Below are 18,087 nucleotides of genomic sequence, written 5' to 3'. Positions count from 1 at the left end.
CTCTCCATCCTCAGGGATCCCCCTCCAGCCTCTCTGCATCCCCCTGCATCCCCCTGAGTCCCCTCAGGGCACAGCTCCCCCTTTCCCCACTGATATTCCTCAGTTTTCCTCAGTTTACCTCAGTCCTACACGTCCTTTCCCTGCAGGAATTCCAGGCTTCTCTCCCTGACCCAGATCCACGTTTGGTTTCTCCTCATTTCCAGGCACTTTCAGGTCCCCTGCATAGCCTGGGATCTCACTGAGGGTTTCCTTTAGGAAATGAACATTTTAAAGCTGTTTCCGCCATTCCCTGAGTTTTAAGGAACACAACCAGGCTTTCAGGAGGGTGAGGATCAAATTTAGGAGCACTCTGAGCCCTACAGCGAGCCCTTACCCCCCCAAAAATCACCTTCTTTAGCCATTTGTGCCTTCTAGGTGACAATTTTGTTCATACAAGGTCCAAGGACACCTCTGTTTTTCATTCCCTCACCTCACCCAGGCTGCTCTGGGGCTCTCATCCTTTCCCCAGTGACAAAACAACTCCGTGGTGTGATTATCCCATGAGCACAGGGAATATTTTACCACCCTGCTGACCATAAAACCCCTCCTTGCTGGAATATCACCAGCAGGGATCCCTTCAAAAGACAAATGACATTGGAATTGTGACATTTTTTTATTCACAGACATTAAAAAAAAGCTGCTCTCTGCCTTGCCTTACTCTTTTTGTCACTACAGCTTGAATCTTATCGCTGTTTATTCCATCGGGGTGCCCAAAAAATTGCAAGGAGCTAAAAAAATAAGGCAGCCCAGGGAAATCTATGCTTAGATCCCAACAGTTTCTTTAACATCCTGTAAAGAAACATCTTCAGAAGGTAAATAACTGAATATTGGTTCTGGCAGGAAGCCTTGCAGGGCAGGAGCGGCTGGGATGATCCATGGGATGCTGTTTTTAGCCATCAGAAAAAGCCACAGCAGAGCTGGAAAAGCCCCTTAAGAAGGAGAAACACAAACCAAGCTGTGCAGGTAACACAGGAAAAGGGACTGGATCTGTGGAGAGCCTGGGCAGGGCTCTGAGGGACAGGGATAACTCAGCACTGGGGCTGCAGGAACATCCAAACCCAGCCAGCTCCTTGTTTTGGTGGCTGAGCTGTTCCCTGGTTCAGACACCTCAAGGTCAGGCCTCAGACTGCACCCAAAAAGTTGGCAAGAGCTGAGAGAAATGACCCACAATGGATCCTTTGTGTGTGCAGCTCCTGAGGATCCTCCAGGACAGCGCTGGGGCTCAGGAATCCAAATTTTGGTGACAGCAGACAAACAAGTCCCAGGAGTTAAACAGAAACAGGGGCTCTGCTACCTTCAGATTGATTTTCTCCCTGCCAGACAATTCATCACTGGCTGTGATGAGTGCTGGAGGGAAAAAGAGAATTTACAACCCAAATTCAATTTCACTTTACTGCAGATTTTTCCTTGATTTCCTCCCGTGCTCCACATAATTTTGGTTGATTTATGAAACATCTGCAGCCACCGGGCCGTGGAAATAAAGACAACAAAGATAAACTTCATAGTTTTTATTCTGCAAAGCAATATGCACATCTTACAAACACAAAAATTAATCTAGGAGAGAAATGTCATTTCCAAATCAGCTATTAACCATCATGCAACAAGACAAGTGAAATGTAAGAACAAAACAGAACAAAAAACAAAAATACAGCCATCTCGAACCCTACAATCACCTGCAGAGGGTTGAAACCAAGGCTCAGATTTTCTATGTAATGCCAAAGAAAATGCAAAAAAAAAAAAAAAAAAAAAAAAAAGGAAAATGGCAGCTTTCTAAGAACAAGAAAACACGTACAAATAGAATCAAAACTGATTCAAGTCATAGTTAAAAAGAAAAAAGAAAACAAAAAAAGGAAAGATCAATATGATCTGAACTTTAATATTAAGTTTTAACTCTTCTGTTTGGCTGCATTTAACTTTGTACATCGCCTGGGAACAATCCAATATTCCTCAGCATTCCAGCACTTTGGCCTGCTGGGACCTCCCTGCTGCATTACAGGGGGCAAAAAGGATGAACTAAGGCCAAAAAAATCCAACTCTCCAACGTTTTCCCTTTTGCATTTGTGGGTCACAATCTTTAATATTCCTGGGGGGGTGCAGAAAGTGGGGGGAGGTTGTCAAGCAGGCTCCTTTCGTTCCCAAATTCCAGCTGGGACGTTTGGAGCTGGGATTTGTTGGAGGAGAAAGGATTTGCTTTGTTTTCCTGCAGGAGTCAGGTGATGTTGGGTGGGTTTTGGGTATTTCCAGGATTTGCACCATCTCTCTCCCAATCCATCTCCTGTTCCTGCCTTTGGTCCCCAGGTCAAGCCACCCTCGGAGGCGACTCTTGGAGTGAGGATTAACACGCAAGGCTGGGCTTGTGTGACTTAGGAACAGCTCAGGAGAAGCTCTCGGCCCCTTTCACTTCCCTGCCTCATCCCAGCAGCATCAGGAGAAAACTGGGAGCTTCTTTTCATCCCTAAACTTCAAACCAGGCTATCTCTAAAGGTTTGCCTTAACATTCCCTGGAGGAAAACACATCAGGTAATCCCGAAACTGCAGGAGGAAATGTGTTCTGGAGGAAACTGTGACTGTTCAAACACCCTTAAGACTTGTGAACTTACTGAAGTCCCAACACACACAGACCAGGAAGGTGTCTGGAGGAAATAAACTGGGAATTTTATGCCAGCATCACTGAGACTATGAGATTCTCACTTGGCTTTTTTCTTCTGTGGAGTTTGGAGCAAAAGGAGGAGGAAAAAAAGCCTGTGGGAGTGAAGGAATGAAGGAATGAATGAATGCTGAGCTGTCACACCACCTGATGAGAGAGATGTGAGAAAAGATGAAAAGTCAGTTAAGGCAACCAGTGAGATTTAAAAGCAGTGGTGGAAATGTCTGCAGGAAAAGCCTGACCCTGGAAATTAGGGAGACTGCTCAAGGAACCAGGAAACAAAAACCAACAAAGGCAGAATGGGGAAGGGAGAAATGCAGAGAGAAATCTCTGTGCAGAATGGACTCAGAGAACAGAAGGGTTTCACTGGGTGGTTTCTTTAACCTTCCTCACAAGGACCCCACTTTTGTGGCCATTTTCTCCTGAATGGACAGCAGTAAATGGCAATTTAATGAATTTAACGAGCTCAGCAGTGGATTGGCAGCTGCCCCTCAGAGCTGCAGGCACAGCCCCAGACTGAAGCCCTTTAGGAGACTCTGGGATTTCTTTTCCTTTCACTCTTTGCACTTGCCCAAGGCAGAGCCCCAGCAGGCTGTTAACACAAAACATCTTTTTATTAAGTTTTACTTTCTAGAAAGTAAAGAAAAAAAGAAAAAAAAAAAAAAAAAGTTTACAGAAAGCTGCTCTGCAGCAGAGACACACAATCCTGGCTGGAGGGCTGGGAGGCCAAGTGGAAAAGTTTTCCAGATAGTCTCTGTGCTGACTGGTTCTCTGACATTCAGCAAGCCAAATGAAATACCAAAAAAACAAACAAAAAAAAAACCCCAAACCAAAACAAAACAAAAAAAAATCAAACAGTTCTTTTCAGTAAGTAGCAGTTTAAAATGGGACTTCACTTCTTAATTTTTTACTATGAATAAAAGCACAAGTTTGTCCTAAATACAGCACTATTAAAATGTGAATATGTATTTTTTTTTTCTTCCAAAAGAGAAAAAAAATAATAATCTAAAACGTTGATATCTTTTCTTGCAAGCAAGGAGCAAATGGAATAAAGTATTAGGCCACACAAACACACATTGAATTCATGTTGTAGATTGGTGGCTTTGGAAATGCAGGATTATATCAAAGGTGCATACTTGGTTCAAACACACTGTACAGATTGGGCAAAAAACCAAACATCTCTTGCTTGGTTTGAGACACTTGCAAAGGCATCTTCACCTGCCCAGGTGCAGCTGGACAAAAATCTCTGCCTCTGTGGAGCCTTTTCACTGGAGATATCTACACCAACACGGGGCTGTCCCCAGGGAAGGGCCGGAGGATTCCGGCCACGCCGCGGGACAAGCGCATCTCCTCGGAATTCCTCTGGATATTCTGCTTTTATAAATATGTACAAATCAATTACAGGCACTTTGAAATGTCTTTGGTTGGAATAAACCAACATTGCAAGGTAATGGATTCACAGAGTGTTAAGACCCAGGCTGGGTTCAGCAGGCAATGGTTTCGGTCGCTCTCGGGAGGAGGAGAGGGGGTTTTATGCTTCTGACAAAGCAACCTGGAAAAAAAAACAAAGGAAGAGAAAATATTTAATCAAAGGCAAATTCTTAATCCTGTAACAGTGATATGATTTATCTCTGTGAGATGGCAGAGCTGTCCTTGACTTTTCAAAGGAACCTTGGAAAGTCTGACTTGGAAAGGAAATCAAAGCGAGTCTGAAGGTGTTTTGTACTTCGCAAAAATCAATAGAACAAAAGTCCCAAACCACCCAAAACCAAAAAGAAACAGCCACAAAAACACCCCAAACCAGCTCAAACTACAAAATATCATTAAGATCAAAAGGTGTCAATGCTGGCTTCCTACTTCTCAATTAAACATATTCATATTTAATTTTTCAGGCAAACTGCAGGTCCCCAAAGTAATATTGAATAATAATTTTTTGTTACTGCTTTTAACTTAGTTCTGATTAACAACCAATGATTCTTTCAACACCTTTGTTTTTAATTTAATTCTGATGAACAACCCTTAGAATTATCTATCATGTTTTCCTCCAAGTTTGCAGTCTGTTGTGGTAAAAGATGATGAATAAATGAAGATTCAATGCCACCTATTCATTGCTTCACACAAAACATTTCAACCAACACCAGAATTATGGCAGAAGAGTCGCAGCCCAGCACTTCCTGAGCTGCAATAATCCATTTCTGGAGGACAGAAATCTCATTTTGAGGATCTCCAAAGCACTTGTGTGGATTTTATAACCTCCACCTGCACTGTCCACAATGAAACACCCTCTGGAAGGCAATTCCAGAGACAAGAAAAACCAGTCTGTCCTCTGCCCAACAGGAGCTTTTCTCTGTTTCCTTATCAGAGCTGAGATTTTGTTACCACACTCTCACCTTTTCAGAGCAGAATTCTGTGTTGCTTTGCCTCAGTTTGCTTGGTCTGCCTTTAATGACTGCATAGCAGAACATGGTAATCACCATCACGAAGAGGAAGTAACTGGTGTGCATGAGGTGCAGGTTTATTAGAGAGCGATCATCCTGCACACAGAAAAGCAAATTAAAACCATTCACTGACTCAGCATCTGATATTAAAGCAATGTAATTACCAGATCAAGCCAGAAATTACTTCATGGATCAACTTTCTCCCCTTTTATACAGCAATGGAAGTGATTCTGAATTGTGGCACTTAATGTTCCTTGTGTTAAAAATCTCTGTTGTTATTTTTCCAAATATTGTCAGAGGCTTTTGTGAAATGGTTTCAGAGTAGAAAGGGTGGTTTTTAAGAGCTGTGAGGTGGAAGAAGCTCATCAAACCCATTAGGGGAGAGCATTCTCAGCCCTCTGCACCACACAGCAAACCAGCAGCAAAAATGACAATTTTAGGAACCGTATTCAACAAAATTTCCTGAAAACACCAGAGGAACAGCCCAGCACTTACATCTGGAACGATAACAGTTAGTTTGGGATTTAAAGCGTGGTAGACTTTCCCAATTGCTCCCTTGTAACACCAGAAGGGGTTGTAATCCTGGGCATATTTTGTGTTCGAGTCCCTGGCCGTGGTGAAGATCTTGTACCACAGAGTGGCGTTGCTGTAGGTTTCAGGAACACAATGTGGTGGCTGACTGCAATAAAACAGAAATAATCAGCACCCTGAAATGTATTTTCCATGTTCAACCAGGACAACTTTTCTTCTCAAAGCATGGTTTTAGTTTGGGCCTTCCAAAGCAACAACAAAACCCCAAAGTTTAAGTTAAAAACCCCCAAAAGCCACATGACTGCTACGCTAAAATTAGAATTTAACTGCATGTTGTTGCACTAAGCCAACATCCCACAGCTTAATTGGAAAAATACTGGTTTTCCTAAGGCTTCCCACAGCCTGGGGTTCTCCAGCCTGGACAGAACAGTGCCAGGAATCCAGAGAAGACAAAGGGAAGATATTTTGGTGAAAGCAAAGCAGCCTTTGCCTTGTGCTGATCTCTCAGCAGAGAAGGTAAGAACCTCAGTGTCAAATCTCAGCTCTGAAATTCAATTATGGGGCAAATTCCTTAAATTTCCATGGATTCTCTTGCCCCCAGTGAAGTTTAAACCACAGTTGAAAGACAGGCATGGGCCAAAAAATCTCAAAGAGGTTTGGAGACAAATGTTTTACCGTGGGGGAAGGAGTGCAAGGACGTAATTTCCATGATCACCAGGAATTTTCAGGAGGAAATAACAACTGAGAGGAATGAATGAGGCAGGAAGCAGCCCCTGCAGGAGAGGGGCACTTACACTGTGACTGGGAACACGTTGCTGGCTGCTGTCACAGTCATGCAGGTGGTGAACACAACCTGCTCGCAGTGGCCGTGCAGGACGCAGTCATCGGAGTTCCAGGCAGCTGGCAGTGTGAAGGTGATGTTTATTTCCTCGTGGGATTCTCTGCCTTTGAGAAAGAGAAAAGGAGAGCTGGGGTTTGGCTCACAAAAAGTCTCTGAGCAGCAGTTGCTGGGATAAGAACACACAAATGATTAAGGCAGGAAAGCGTCACCCTTTGGAGTCATCCCGGATCTTTGCAGGAAACAAAGAGAGCAAAAAGGAAAGTTAAAACACAAAACAAACCATAAAATCCCCCCAGCTGCTGCTCTTTCTAATCTCTCCCACCTCAGAACTGGGCTCATCAGGCTGCTTTCAGAAATTAAAAACTCTTTATAAGTGAATTCATGCACGTTCACAGACGTTTATTAGAAAAACCTTTCTCCTCCTAAGAACTTTGCTCCACATCTGTTTTTCTTCTGATGCTCATTTCTAACTTGAGATATTTGTGTAGAGGAAAAGGTGTCAGCAGATAGTGAACTGCACATTAAGTCATGTATGACAACTCCATGTAGAGAAATTCAGACTGAAAATAAATCCAGGCTGCTGCAAATGGAACTTGCATCTGGTAGCTCTCAAAGCAGCAGCAAAATAACAACAAAAAACTCAGTTTGCAGCTATGGGCAATGTCTCTCCACAGGTTCAAGACCTTCAGCATTATTATAAAATGCAATTCTGGCTGAAAGCTAAAACACAGTGAGGTTCTATTATCAATTTCTATTAATTCTCTATGAACTCCTGTCAAAACTTTCTGGCAGGCAGCCAGAGAGCAGATTGGTCTCTGCACACCACAGAAACCATAATCATCTTATCTGGTGCTGTTTGTGATATTAAAGCTGGTTCACTTATGCATTTTAGATAAACTAGAATTTTTTTAGACAGCATAATACTCTCTACTGCATCTATGTCACATTTGAAATGTCAGTTCAGGACCTGATGGATCAGGACAAAACTGAAGAAAGTCGCTGTTTGGAATTTTGCTGGCTTAAAAATGACCTTCCATTGTCATTAGGTTTAATCATTTCAAATTGCCAAGCCTGATCTTGGCACAACTGCAGGTTCCTTTCCATTCTCAATGCAGGGAAAAGTTCCTCTAACAAACAAGAGAAAAGCTCCATGCAGGAATAAACTCACAATAAATTTGGGAAGACATCTGTGCTCTGTGCATAAGATTTATCTCACCCATAATAAGCTGGGGAATTTTCATTTGATTGTGTAGTTATTAAAATCATGTAATTATTTAGAATCATACAATGGTTTGGGTTGGAGGGGACCCTAAAATCTGTCTTGTTTCACTCCCCTGCCTTGGGCAGGGACACTTTCCACTATCCCAGGTTGCTCCAAACTCTGTCCAACCTGGCTGAGGACACTTCCAGGGATGTGTCATCCACAGCTTCTCTGAGTACTCACCACCCTCACAATAAAGATTTTCTTCCTAATATTTAATCTAAATTTAGTTTCAGTTTGAAGCCAATCCCTGTGTGAAAGGTTAGAAAAAAACCCTCTAAAAGCCAACTGTAAGCTGAATTTTTAAAGGTCTGGCCTTGCCTACCTGAAAGTCCAATCTGGTGCCCAAAAATTGTGGAGCTGAGGTGCGTGACATTGCGAGAGTATCCCCCAAAAGGTCTGAGAGGGTCCAGGGTCAGCGTGATGGTGACGGAGATGTTGATGGGACCAGAGTCCTCGAGGGTCTGTGGGGACTGTGTGGAGGACCTGGCCTGCCCGCTGGTCACGGTGCTCTCTGGAGTTGTGGTGTCATTGAGGAGGTGCTTTAAGGTTTCATTCTCAGATATACAGAAGTCCAAATCATTAAACCTCAGGAGGAAAGTATTCCAGTCCTTCAAACAAAAGGGGAGATTTCAGACCCACGAGGGAGCTCAGGCTCACTCTGTCCCACCCTGCCCGGTTCCAGGGCATTGAACAAAAATCACACGGCTCACAAAGCAACACAAACACCCCTGGGGCTGGCTCAAGGACAGAAAAGTTGTTTGTACAAGTCAGATGGGTTCAATCCCAGCTCCCTCCCCTGAGCTAGAAAGGAAACTTGGTCAGTTCTCACCACAATTTCTGTCGAGGTTTCCCTCATTACAGGACAGTGCTGAGGGAAGTTCCCCAAACCAGCTGTGACCCTAAATAACAAACTAAAAGGTTTGCCACAGCAGGGAAGGTCCATGACAGATGATTTGGCCTCATCATTGACATAAAACAAGACTAACAAACATTCACCCCAAGAGCCCTTCTGAAAGTAAAACTGAGACAATCCCCCACACAACTCTGTGCTCTCTAGGAGGGGAAAAAAGATCAACTTCAGGCATTTTTTCCAAATTAACATCATTTTTGCAGGTACCTCTGTCATTTCTGGTGATTTGATCTCCTTGATTTTGAAGAAGTAGCCCAGTGTGAGGAAGGCGATGGCCATGGCGCTCACGCTGATCATAAAGACCACGAGCGGCGGGCGGCTGCTGATATAAACCTTCAGGTTCTCCAACAGGTTTATGTAGAACATTATTCTGATTGTTCACCTGAGGGGAAAGAATGTTCCAACAGAGTCACTGGAGTGTGTGTTACAGGTGTGGGGTGGTGGGTCACATCAGACAAAGGTCTGACAGAGAGAAATGGGATTGCACACAAAACTGAGATTCAATTCCGTGGCTGTGCTGTTCACTGAGCGCAGCAGCCATTGGAACAGGCTCCACATCACCTTCCCAGAGCCCCAAACTGGGAACAGCTTTTAAGGAATGAGGGCTTCCAGCACAGCCCAGCATCACTGATAAGCTATAAACCCTTGTTTATAGTTCTTGCCTTTCCCCAGGCAGGGTATCACTGCTACATTTTAATGACAGGAATGTCTGAATGCACCAAGTTACAAATCAAACTTTGCACATCCTTTGAAAACTGAGGCTGCAGCCTTAAGAATTCTTCTTTACCCCATCCCAAATCCCTCTGCTTTCAAAGAAGGATCTGAGAAGCAGCCCTACATTATTTTAGGTGTTTGCATCAAGAATCCTATGGGCAGAAACACCCAAAAATGGCATTAAGGTGGAAGACTACTGGTCTTTACTTAATTCTTGCAGGATCTAGAACTTTTTGTTCTGTCTGTAAGCAAAGCCAGGACCTTACACACTGAGGAAATGTCCCAAATCATTAATTTTTGCTGCAAATATAATATTTGGTCTGATTCCCCTCCTGAATTTTTATCTGCAGAGCAAAAAAGACCCAAATGATTGTACCAGTTTCCCCACCTCCTCTCCCAGGGAAAAGCAAACAGCCTGGTGTGAAAGGGCAGCCTTGTGACATCTCCTTCAGAAGCTCTGCAAGGAGGAACTCCGAGCCAACCTTTATCTTTGTCTTACCTAAAACCCTGGCTGAAAAGGCTTTTAACCCCAACTGAACCAGCAAGGCAGGAGCTGCTCCTAGCAATGTGCTGCTGATCTCCAAAATCAGGGAAAGGCAAAAAGAATTCTGCACTGCAAGGGCTCGAGTTGGAACATCCATAGGGATCTGGTAACATTTAATTAAGGCAGGGTCTGCTCCTGCAGGCCTGGGTGATTCCCACTGACTCCCATCATCGTTATTTACAATCCAGGTGTAGCAGGGCTGGAAAGTGGCAGCCCTGAGGATGAGAGAGAGGCACAGGGCAAGGCAGGGAGGGATCTGTGATCTGATCTATTGATTGAAGAGAAAACAAAAGAAGGGTAAAGGACAAGCACTCAGACAAAGCCCTTTTCAGAGCCCACAGAGCACAATGATCCCAACTTCCTTGTGTATACTCAGGATTTTACTGGCAGGAATGCTTCAGTTCCTGTTAACAGAAGAAATATTGACAGAACCTGCAAAAGTGCCCCAGAGAGGGGAAAATCCAGCTCAGGGAGAAGAGGTCAATGCCAACAACACAACCTTGGGCTGTGCCTGCTGACTCCCCACTCGCTCTCCTGGCTGAAACCTGCTGAGACAGAGCTCTCCAGAGCTCAAGATCACATCCTGGCTTTATTATTTATACCATCAAGCCCTTCCCATCCACCCTGCAAAGCCCAGGGAGTTTTTCTCAGTGAGAAGTGGGTGCAGCGAACATCTCTACAAAGCCAGAGTGAAAAGCAGGGAAAGGAGAGGGAAGAGAGGGGAAGAAAAGGTGATGAGAAATGTGCACCTTACCAGAACTTTGTCCCAGAGCAGCTGTGGCAGAGCCAGGAGGGCCAGGAAAGGTGGCAGAAGCAGCAGGGACAGGGAAGGGAGAGCTGGGGCTGGCAGGGATCATGCTGGGAATGATCCGCCCTTCTGCACCTTCTGCCTATCTTGTCCCTGGCAGCAAATTCCTTAAAAGAGCCCGAGTTAAAAACCCCAAACGCTCCATCCAGAAGCAAAATCCCAAACACTCCTTCTGGAAACACACGTGGAGATGGAAGGAGATCAAAAGCTAAATCAAAAGCAGAGTTGTAGGCAGTGTCCCCTCCTGAATTTCCTTTAGGAAAGAACACAGATGGGGAGTTTATTGCAGATTTTAATCAGGGCTGTCACCCACAGCACATCCAGGATTGGGATTCCTTTTTTAAAGGGGTTTCCAACAACAGAATTTGTTTACTGCAGGGTCTAAAACCAGCCACAAAAAAACCCCGGGATGTGCTGAAAATCCTACACAGAGAAATATTCGAGCTAATATTTTTATGTAAGAGATCACCAGCTTTTAAGTGCCAGTTGTTTAATATGCTGCCATAACTCACTGGCTTTGAAAGCAATTAGAAAATGCCATAAGCTGCAATTTCCGAGGAGTAATGTGCCTTTGGAGCATTTGGGAGGGAAAAGGGAACAACTGTGGATTTCAATACTGGAGCTGACATGAAAATAGCAGTGGTGGAAAGCAGAAGGATGAACGTTTCCATGCTGCTGCCTGAAGAATTACTGATTTTTTTTTATCAAAGTACTTAAATAACTTTAATTATCAAGGAATTTGTGATACAGATGAGTGCATTACATCAGAATCTCTGTGGATTTTCAGAATTCCTTGAACTCCTCTCTGTTAGGATCAGAATCCATCCCAATTATTCTGCCAGCTCTTGTAACTAGCTTCCTCCTCTGTGTAAATGAGTAACTTCAAAAATACCATTTCAACTTTAAATTCTTGTTCACAGAGTTAAAAAAAAAAACAAAACAACCAAACAAAACAATGCTTTTACCTCCTGGCAGGTCAGGCAAGCAAGATCAGATTTCACTTTTTAGCCAAATAAATAATTTAGTGAGTGGCTCTAATGACTGCTGCTGCCTCTCTCCACTCCAGCAAAGCCTTTTAATACTTGGTGCAATAAAAATCTCCCCAGTCAGACTAAACAAGGAGCTCAAGAATGAAAACTGCCAGGCTGGAACATTGGCCAGCAGCTCCAAGGTAATTGCTGGGTAGTGAGGGATGTTCAGCAGGAGTTACAGAAACCCTGGAGATGTTGTGCTCTTAAATCAGCACCTACAAACCCAGGCAGGGAAAAAGATTTAAATGGTAAAAGGTGCAAACACAACAGTTTAATCTGTCAGAGTGCCACAGAAACACAGAATTGAGCAGCTAAGTAAAAAGCAAGAAAAGATTCTACAATTTGGGGTGTTTTCCTCCAAAAAAAGCTCCTGATAGAAGCCTCAAAGGAGTAACATTGTGAATTCCTCTTTATTTGTGTATGAAAGAGTGTGAAATAGGAAGCTGCTGAAATAGACTGATGAGTTTTTCAAGGCTAAATTACAAACAAGGAAAATCTTGAAGTCTATTGCAAAGACCAAAAAGTCAATGCAATGAGTAACAGCTATTATTACAGTATTAAATTCCCATTTTGAGGCTTAATATCAAAGGAGTTGAATTCCTAAGAATAATAAAAAACCCATATGCTGTACCAAAGCAGGTATTAAAGGCAAAATTGCAGTTACCAAAGTGAAAAAAATAAAACCAGACATGAAATTTAAAGAGATCAAAGTAGTTTGACATTTTTGTCAATAATGTCAACTACCACCCTGCCACTAAAAAGCTTAAAAAGATGGAATTTCCTCACAGATATTTCCCCTTCTTGTTGTGCAGGTAAGGTAATCACTCTAGAGAAGGGGTTTAAATGTAAAACCACCACTGAAATATCCTAAGGAGGAAAATTGGGTGGAGGAGAAGGGCAGGAGGCAGCACTTCTCCTTTAGGATCTCACAAGTTTTTCAGTTCTCAATACCTCATTGCACAGAAGAGTGTTTAAACTGAGCTGTACAGCTCAAAAAAATAAATCAAATTTATTTTCAAAGGTGCCCCACTACTAGGAGAGCAAAGGGGTTAGGAAATGGGTCAGCTCAGGGTTAACCACTGAATGAAAATGATGTTGTGTGCCAGAGGAATATTTATTATCACAAATCAAGCAAACCATGGGAAAGCAGCCATAAATAAATGCAAACAAAGCAGTGGTGTTCATGTCCAAGTGCCTCTCCTTTAACAACAATAAACAGCAGCAGGTACCAGAATCATCTTTCATTTGGTTCTCTTCAAATTTGACATCTGAGAGTGAAAATAAGGCAAAATAAAAATCAGATTTGGGTGAGCTGGGGCTGGTGCTGGGGCTGTTCAACATCTTTAGGGTGACAGGGACATGGGGTCAAGCTGGGCAGTGACACCAAGCTGTGTGGGATGGGATCTGGACAGGCTGCAGAGAACCTGATGAGGTTCAAACCAAGTGTAAGGAAGAGTGACTTTACCATCCTGATATCTGGGGCAAATAGAGGTGTTAGGATCTGCAGCAGCTTCAGATCATCTTTTTTTAGGAAGTGTGGATCCCTGTGGGATGAAACTGCACAGCCTAAAACCTTCCCCAGCAGCAGCAGGGCAGGCAGGAAGGAGAATTCAACTGCCTCTGTCCAGCTGAGCCTCTTCCCCTCCTCCCAGCCTCCAGTCTGAACAAAAATACACCAAAATCAACCTCCTAGGAAATGCCAGCAGATTTCTCCCCAGCACAGAGGGAGGGAAGCAATCAGGGCACGTGGAGGAGGAAACTTCATGAAAACATCACCTTGGGTCCTTGAATCCAACCAAATCCAACCCCAAGATCAGCAGCCAGATGTGCACAAACATCTGCTCCAGTGGGAGATAACGGGAATTGGCTCGAGACAGACAGTGGCTTATCAGTTTGCTGAGCTATTTTATCCACAAATATGTTTACTGATAAAAAACTCCACATTTTTCCTGGAGCCTGGGAGCTGAAAATGCCTTTGCATTTGCAGAGAGGACACTGCACAGGGCAGGAGGAGAGCAGCACCTGGAAATGTGGAAAAGGACATTCCTTCCTCCTGGTGTCCTGATAAAGGACCAGGATGCAGAATATGAACAAAATTCAGGGATTGCACGAATAGAACAAAGCAAATGCTTTGTACTTGCATGAAATGTTTCTTTTCACCTCTAGAAACACTTTTCAAAGCTTAATTGATCATTTCAATATCCCCAAGAGAGGCACCAACAGCAAACATTCTGCCCATGAAACAAAGCCAAGGAGGGGAAATAATTTGGTGAGGGATAGAAAATTTTAAAGATCAAATTGACACTGAATTTCAAACCCCCAAATTCCTGACTTCAACTCTCTATAAAGACAGAAAACTTTAAATAAAGGGTCAATGATGTAAAAAAAATTTAAAAAAAGGAAAACAAACATTACTCAATCCATGTGTGACAGCCCTTCCCAACAGACTTGTGTTGCTCAAAAAGTCTGGTGGATTCACCACAAGCACCTGAACTTTGTGCCAGCTGATACTCTGGGGACAGCAAAGCTGATTTCCATTCCCCACTGGAAGAAAAAATTGTGCAGAAACAGACAAATCCAAAGTTCCAAGTATTTTTAATACGCACTGAGTTCTTAAAAATGATGAATGAGAAAAGGGAAGGAAAGTTAAAAGTCAGGAAGCAGAAATAGAGTGAGGAAGATTTTTTCACCTGGTTCAATGAACCCTGGATTCTGACTTTTGTCAGAAGTGAAAAACATAATTTAAAGCGTAGCCAGCTGTAAAATCAAAATTAACTCAAGCTCTGGTTGAAAATCAGACATTTTGGTGCCAAACTTGAAGCAGGCATCTCTGTCTGCCAAGAGCCTGTGCCATGGGAATGGATCCACTTCCATCTAAAAGAGCTCATGGGCATTTTTAAACCTTTCAGCTTTTCCAAGTCATGACTTCCAACCTGAGTTACTCTAACCCAAATCACCCAGACTGCAATAAAACACACAATAATAGATGAAGGACTTTGAATTTGTAATAAAAATGCTATTCTGGTTACTGCTTCTTAGCATGAGAACCTGGGAGAAGAAAGGAAATCTTTAAAGATCCGTGGAAAACCAAATTCTGTGTACACTGAACTGACAGCAGCCAAAAATACAGGATGGCTTAAATCAAGAAGTGTGAAAATTCTCAGTAACTGTTCAATAATCAGAAACTGGTTGAGTGACCAGTTCAAGGGTAATTGTTGACTTTATTAAAACCACTCATTAAGGAATGTGGGACCCAATTCAGCGGTGAAAGTGCAGAGAAATGTCAGGAAAAGGCTCTTCAGTCTGTAATGAGAACTGTGAGGAGACAGGGATGCAGACAGATACACAGCTTGAATCACAAGCAGAAAAATGACTGACAAGCTGAGGAAATGGCAGCTTTGGGGAATGGCAAATTCAGAGTTTGGGTGTGGAAAGAAGGGAGAGAAGCAGCAAAGCAGCCATTGGCCACTGATGGAACAGAAACAGCAGCAAAACCAACTGAAATGAGGGAGCTGAGGTATCAAAGTTACAGCTGGAATATTATCATGTCTGTGTGCTTCACCCCCACTGCTCAGAGGAAACAGGACCTCAGCTTGCTCAGCTGGGTGATTCACTCTCTGTTTTACAGATTAACAAACCCCCGAATGCCAGGACACACACAAGTTTTCATCCAAAACAAAACCTGGGAGTTCTGAGCCCTGGGAACCAGCTTTACCCACAGGTCAGGACAACCTTAGAAAGAAAATTAATTCCCACCCAGCCATGTTTTGGGTAAGGGGAAATTTGGGAAAAGCGACGCAATTCTCACACCAGAGAGTTCCATTAATAATTTAGGGCTCAACAGATAAAACAGCTCCATTTCTACAAAACCCGTGATGTTATTTAATAAAAAAGAAGATTATCCCAGCTGCCAGATCGGCAGGATCAGCTCAGGGGGTGCTGGATGTGCCAGGCTCTGTCCCTGCTGTCCCCAGCTCACAAAGGACACCCGGCTGTGTTTGTGCCCTGCCCTCAGCTGCTCCCGGGCACTCTCAGAGCACAGGGACTATTTTGTTTAACCAGGTGACCTTTCAAGCTCTTGTCTTTCAAGTGGAAAAGAATCCCATTCCACCAGAGCCACTCCTCAAATCGCGGCAGGTAACAAAGGATTAAACCCAGGGTTTAATCCTCTCTGATGGCACTCGGGCCGGGCTCAGGGAGAGTTTTTCAGCCACAATTCAATATTATCTTCGCTCGGGCTGCCACAGAAGTTGTGTGTGTGCTGTGCACACCTGCTGAGCAGGAGCTGGCCCGCAGCCATCGGCTCATTATTCCCAGAGAGCCGGGCACAGGCAGGTGCAGGGAAGTGGCACAAACTCACCCTGTGAAACCCGAACCGCTGTGTCCTGCCCAAGGCACAAGGATTGATTTGGGGAGTATTTCCTGTAACTCAGCCCTCAGAAAACCGCAATAATCGTTTACCACAACAGCCAGGCCCAGGTTTTATTCCCCACCACGTTCTTCCAGCGGCCAAACTTCGGGGAAGTTGAGCGAGGATGTGGAGAGCAATTAATGAATCCTTATCTACCCTCCAGGTTTGACTACCGGCGCAAATTTACCCGGATAATTCCATCTCCACAGCTAATCCTGCAAATAAACTTCCCCAAAAAACAAACCCTTAAAGGGCAAACAAAGGAAAAAAGGGGAAAAAAAAAAATCCCAGCTGTGCTGTAAGGTATTTTTTCGTAGGGTGATTCCGATCATGCCTCGGAGGTAACGGCAGGGATGGAGCAGCCATGTTCTAGGCATGATGCACCAGGGATTTTATTATTAAAACCATCATGAGATCATTAATCGAGTTAAACCCCCCCCAAAAAAAGTGAAAGAAGATAAAATACGGGTGTATAGAAAATTGGGCAAAAAAAATCCCAAAACAACCACACAGTAAAAAAGCCCAACGCAGGAACCACTGTTCAGAGGCTATTTTGAAACAACTATTTTTAGTGCTACAGAAATTATTATTTTTCACTGCTGTTTTTTTTTTCTTTTTTCCTGCTACGACGCCACGCATACAAACTTCAAGCTGACGACCTTTCCCCAAATATTTTTTTCACGTAAATAACAAAAACAAGGCGAGGCTGCAGCCCCCCAGCAGAGCCGAGCCAAGCGGGAGCCGGGGCTCGGGGGGCAGCGCAGCGATGCCGCCGCCCCAGGCTCCCCGGGGGCTCTCCCGGTGCTCGTCCCGCTCCCCCCAGCCCCGGAGCGGCCTCAGGGCGACCCCATCCCCCGGCAGGCCGGGCCGCAGAGCCGCCCCCGTTCCGTCCTTACCGGCGTCCGCGGCGGGGCTCGGGCCCCCGGGCCGGGCGGGGCTCAGAGGCGGCGGCGCTGCCGTGCGGGCGGGCTCTGCACCATCGTCCTGCCCTGCCGGGGCTGCGGGCACGGGCGGACGGGCAGCGGGCGGAGAGGCCGCTCCCCGGGCAGCCCCGGGCCGGACACACGGACAGGCCCCGGCACCGGGCCCCGCCTCCGCCGCCGCTTCCGGGCCGCAGCCCTGACCCCTCACCCGCCGACGGTGGCGCGGGGGGGACAAGATTGAGGCGGCGCCGGCAGCGCGGGAGGGGCCGGGAGCAGCACCGGGAACAGCACCGGAGAACAGAACCGGGAATGGACCCGGGAACAGCACCGGAGAACGGAACCGGAGAACAGAACCGGGAATGGACCCGGGCGCTCACCGCGTTCTCTGCCCGGCCCGAGCGCTGCAGCCCCGCACTCCCCGCTCCAGCCTCCCTCAGGATGCTCCCCGCCTTCCCCCTCCCCTTTTCCTCTAAAAACTATCCCAAAACATCTTTTTTTGGTGTTTCCTGAAGGTGTCCAATGCCTAAAAGTGTTCAGAGTTAAATCCTTAAAGCAAACAAACCTTCATTTACATTTACAGTAATTAGTAAGAATATCATTGTTATATATTGCATTATTATATATATTGTCTATTATTAATAATTAGTATTGATGATGACGATGCTTCCCCGAGGATAATGTGAAGCCTGGTGGAGCTGTTTACTGGACAAGCTGGGACAAAACCTTCCCTAAATGTTGGGTGAACAATATTCCCTAAAGATGCTTTGGGAAGGTAAAACTCCAGGATCAGAAAGGTCAGAAACCCCCGTGCCTTCCAAAATGACAGCACTAAATTAATGAGTGATAGTCACAATTAATGACTCCAGCATTTCCTGGAAAATCTCTTCCTTGCCAAACGAAATTAACGCAGGGGTTAATGAAGTGTTTTGCAATATAAGAGATCCAATGCGAGGAGCTGCAGCCTGAGCTAAGAGCGGGATAAATAA

The 18,087-nt window shown here is 44.6% G+C and overlaps 1 protein-coding gene across 1 annotated transcript; it reads right to left on the bottom strand.

Annotated features, from left to right (window-relative positions):
- Positions 1-1,532: 1,532 nt before the first annotated feature.
- TMEM248 (transmembrane protein 248) lies at positions 1,533-17,266 on the bottom strand. Its single transcript, XM_015646959.3, has 7 exons — positions 17,075-17,266; positions 8,878-9,052; positions 8,083-8,368; positions 6,450-6,600; positions 5,620-5,803; positions 5,077-5,220; positions 1,533-4,238 (listed from the first exon to the last, which is right to left on the bottom strand). Exons 2-7 carry the CDS (start codon positions 9,034-9,036, stop codon positions 4,218-4,220), a joined length of 945 nt encoding a protein of 314 aa, XP_015502445.1. The 5' UTR covers positions 9,037-9,052; positions 17,075-17,266; the 3' UTR covers positions 1,533-4,217.
- Between the last annotated feature and the right edge of the window lie 821 nt (positions 17,267-18,087).

Source organism: Parus major, chromosome 19 (genome assembly GCF_001522545.3).
Source record: "Parus major isolate Abel chromosome 19, Parus_major1.1, whole genome shotgun sequence".
Lineage (NCBI taxonomy): Eukaryota > Metazoa > Chordata > Aves > Passeriformes > Paridae > Parus > Parus major.
This window is presented reverse-complemented; position numbering and strand designations above follow the sequence as displayed.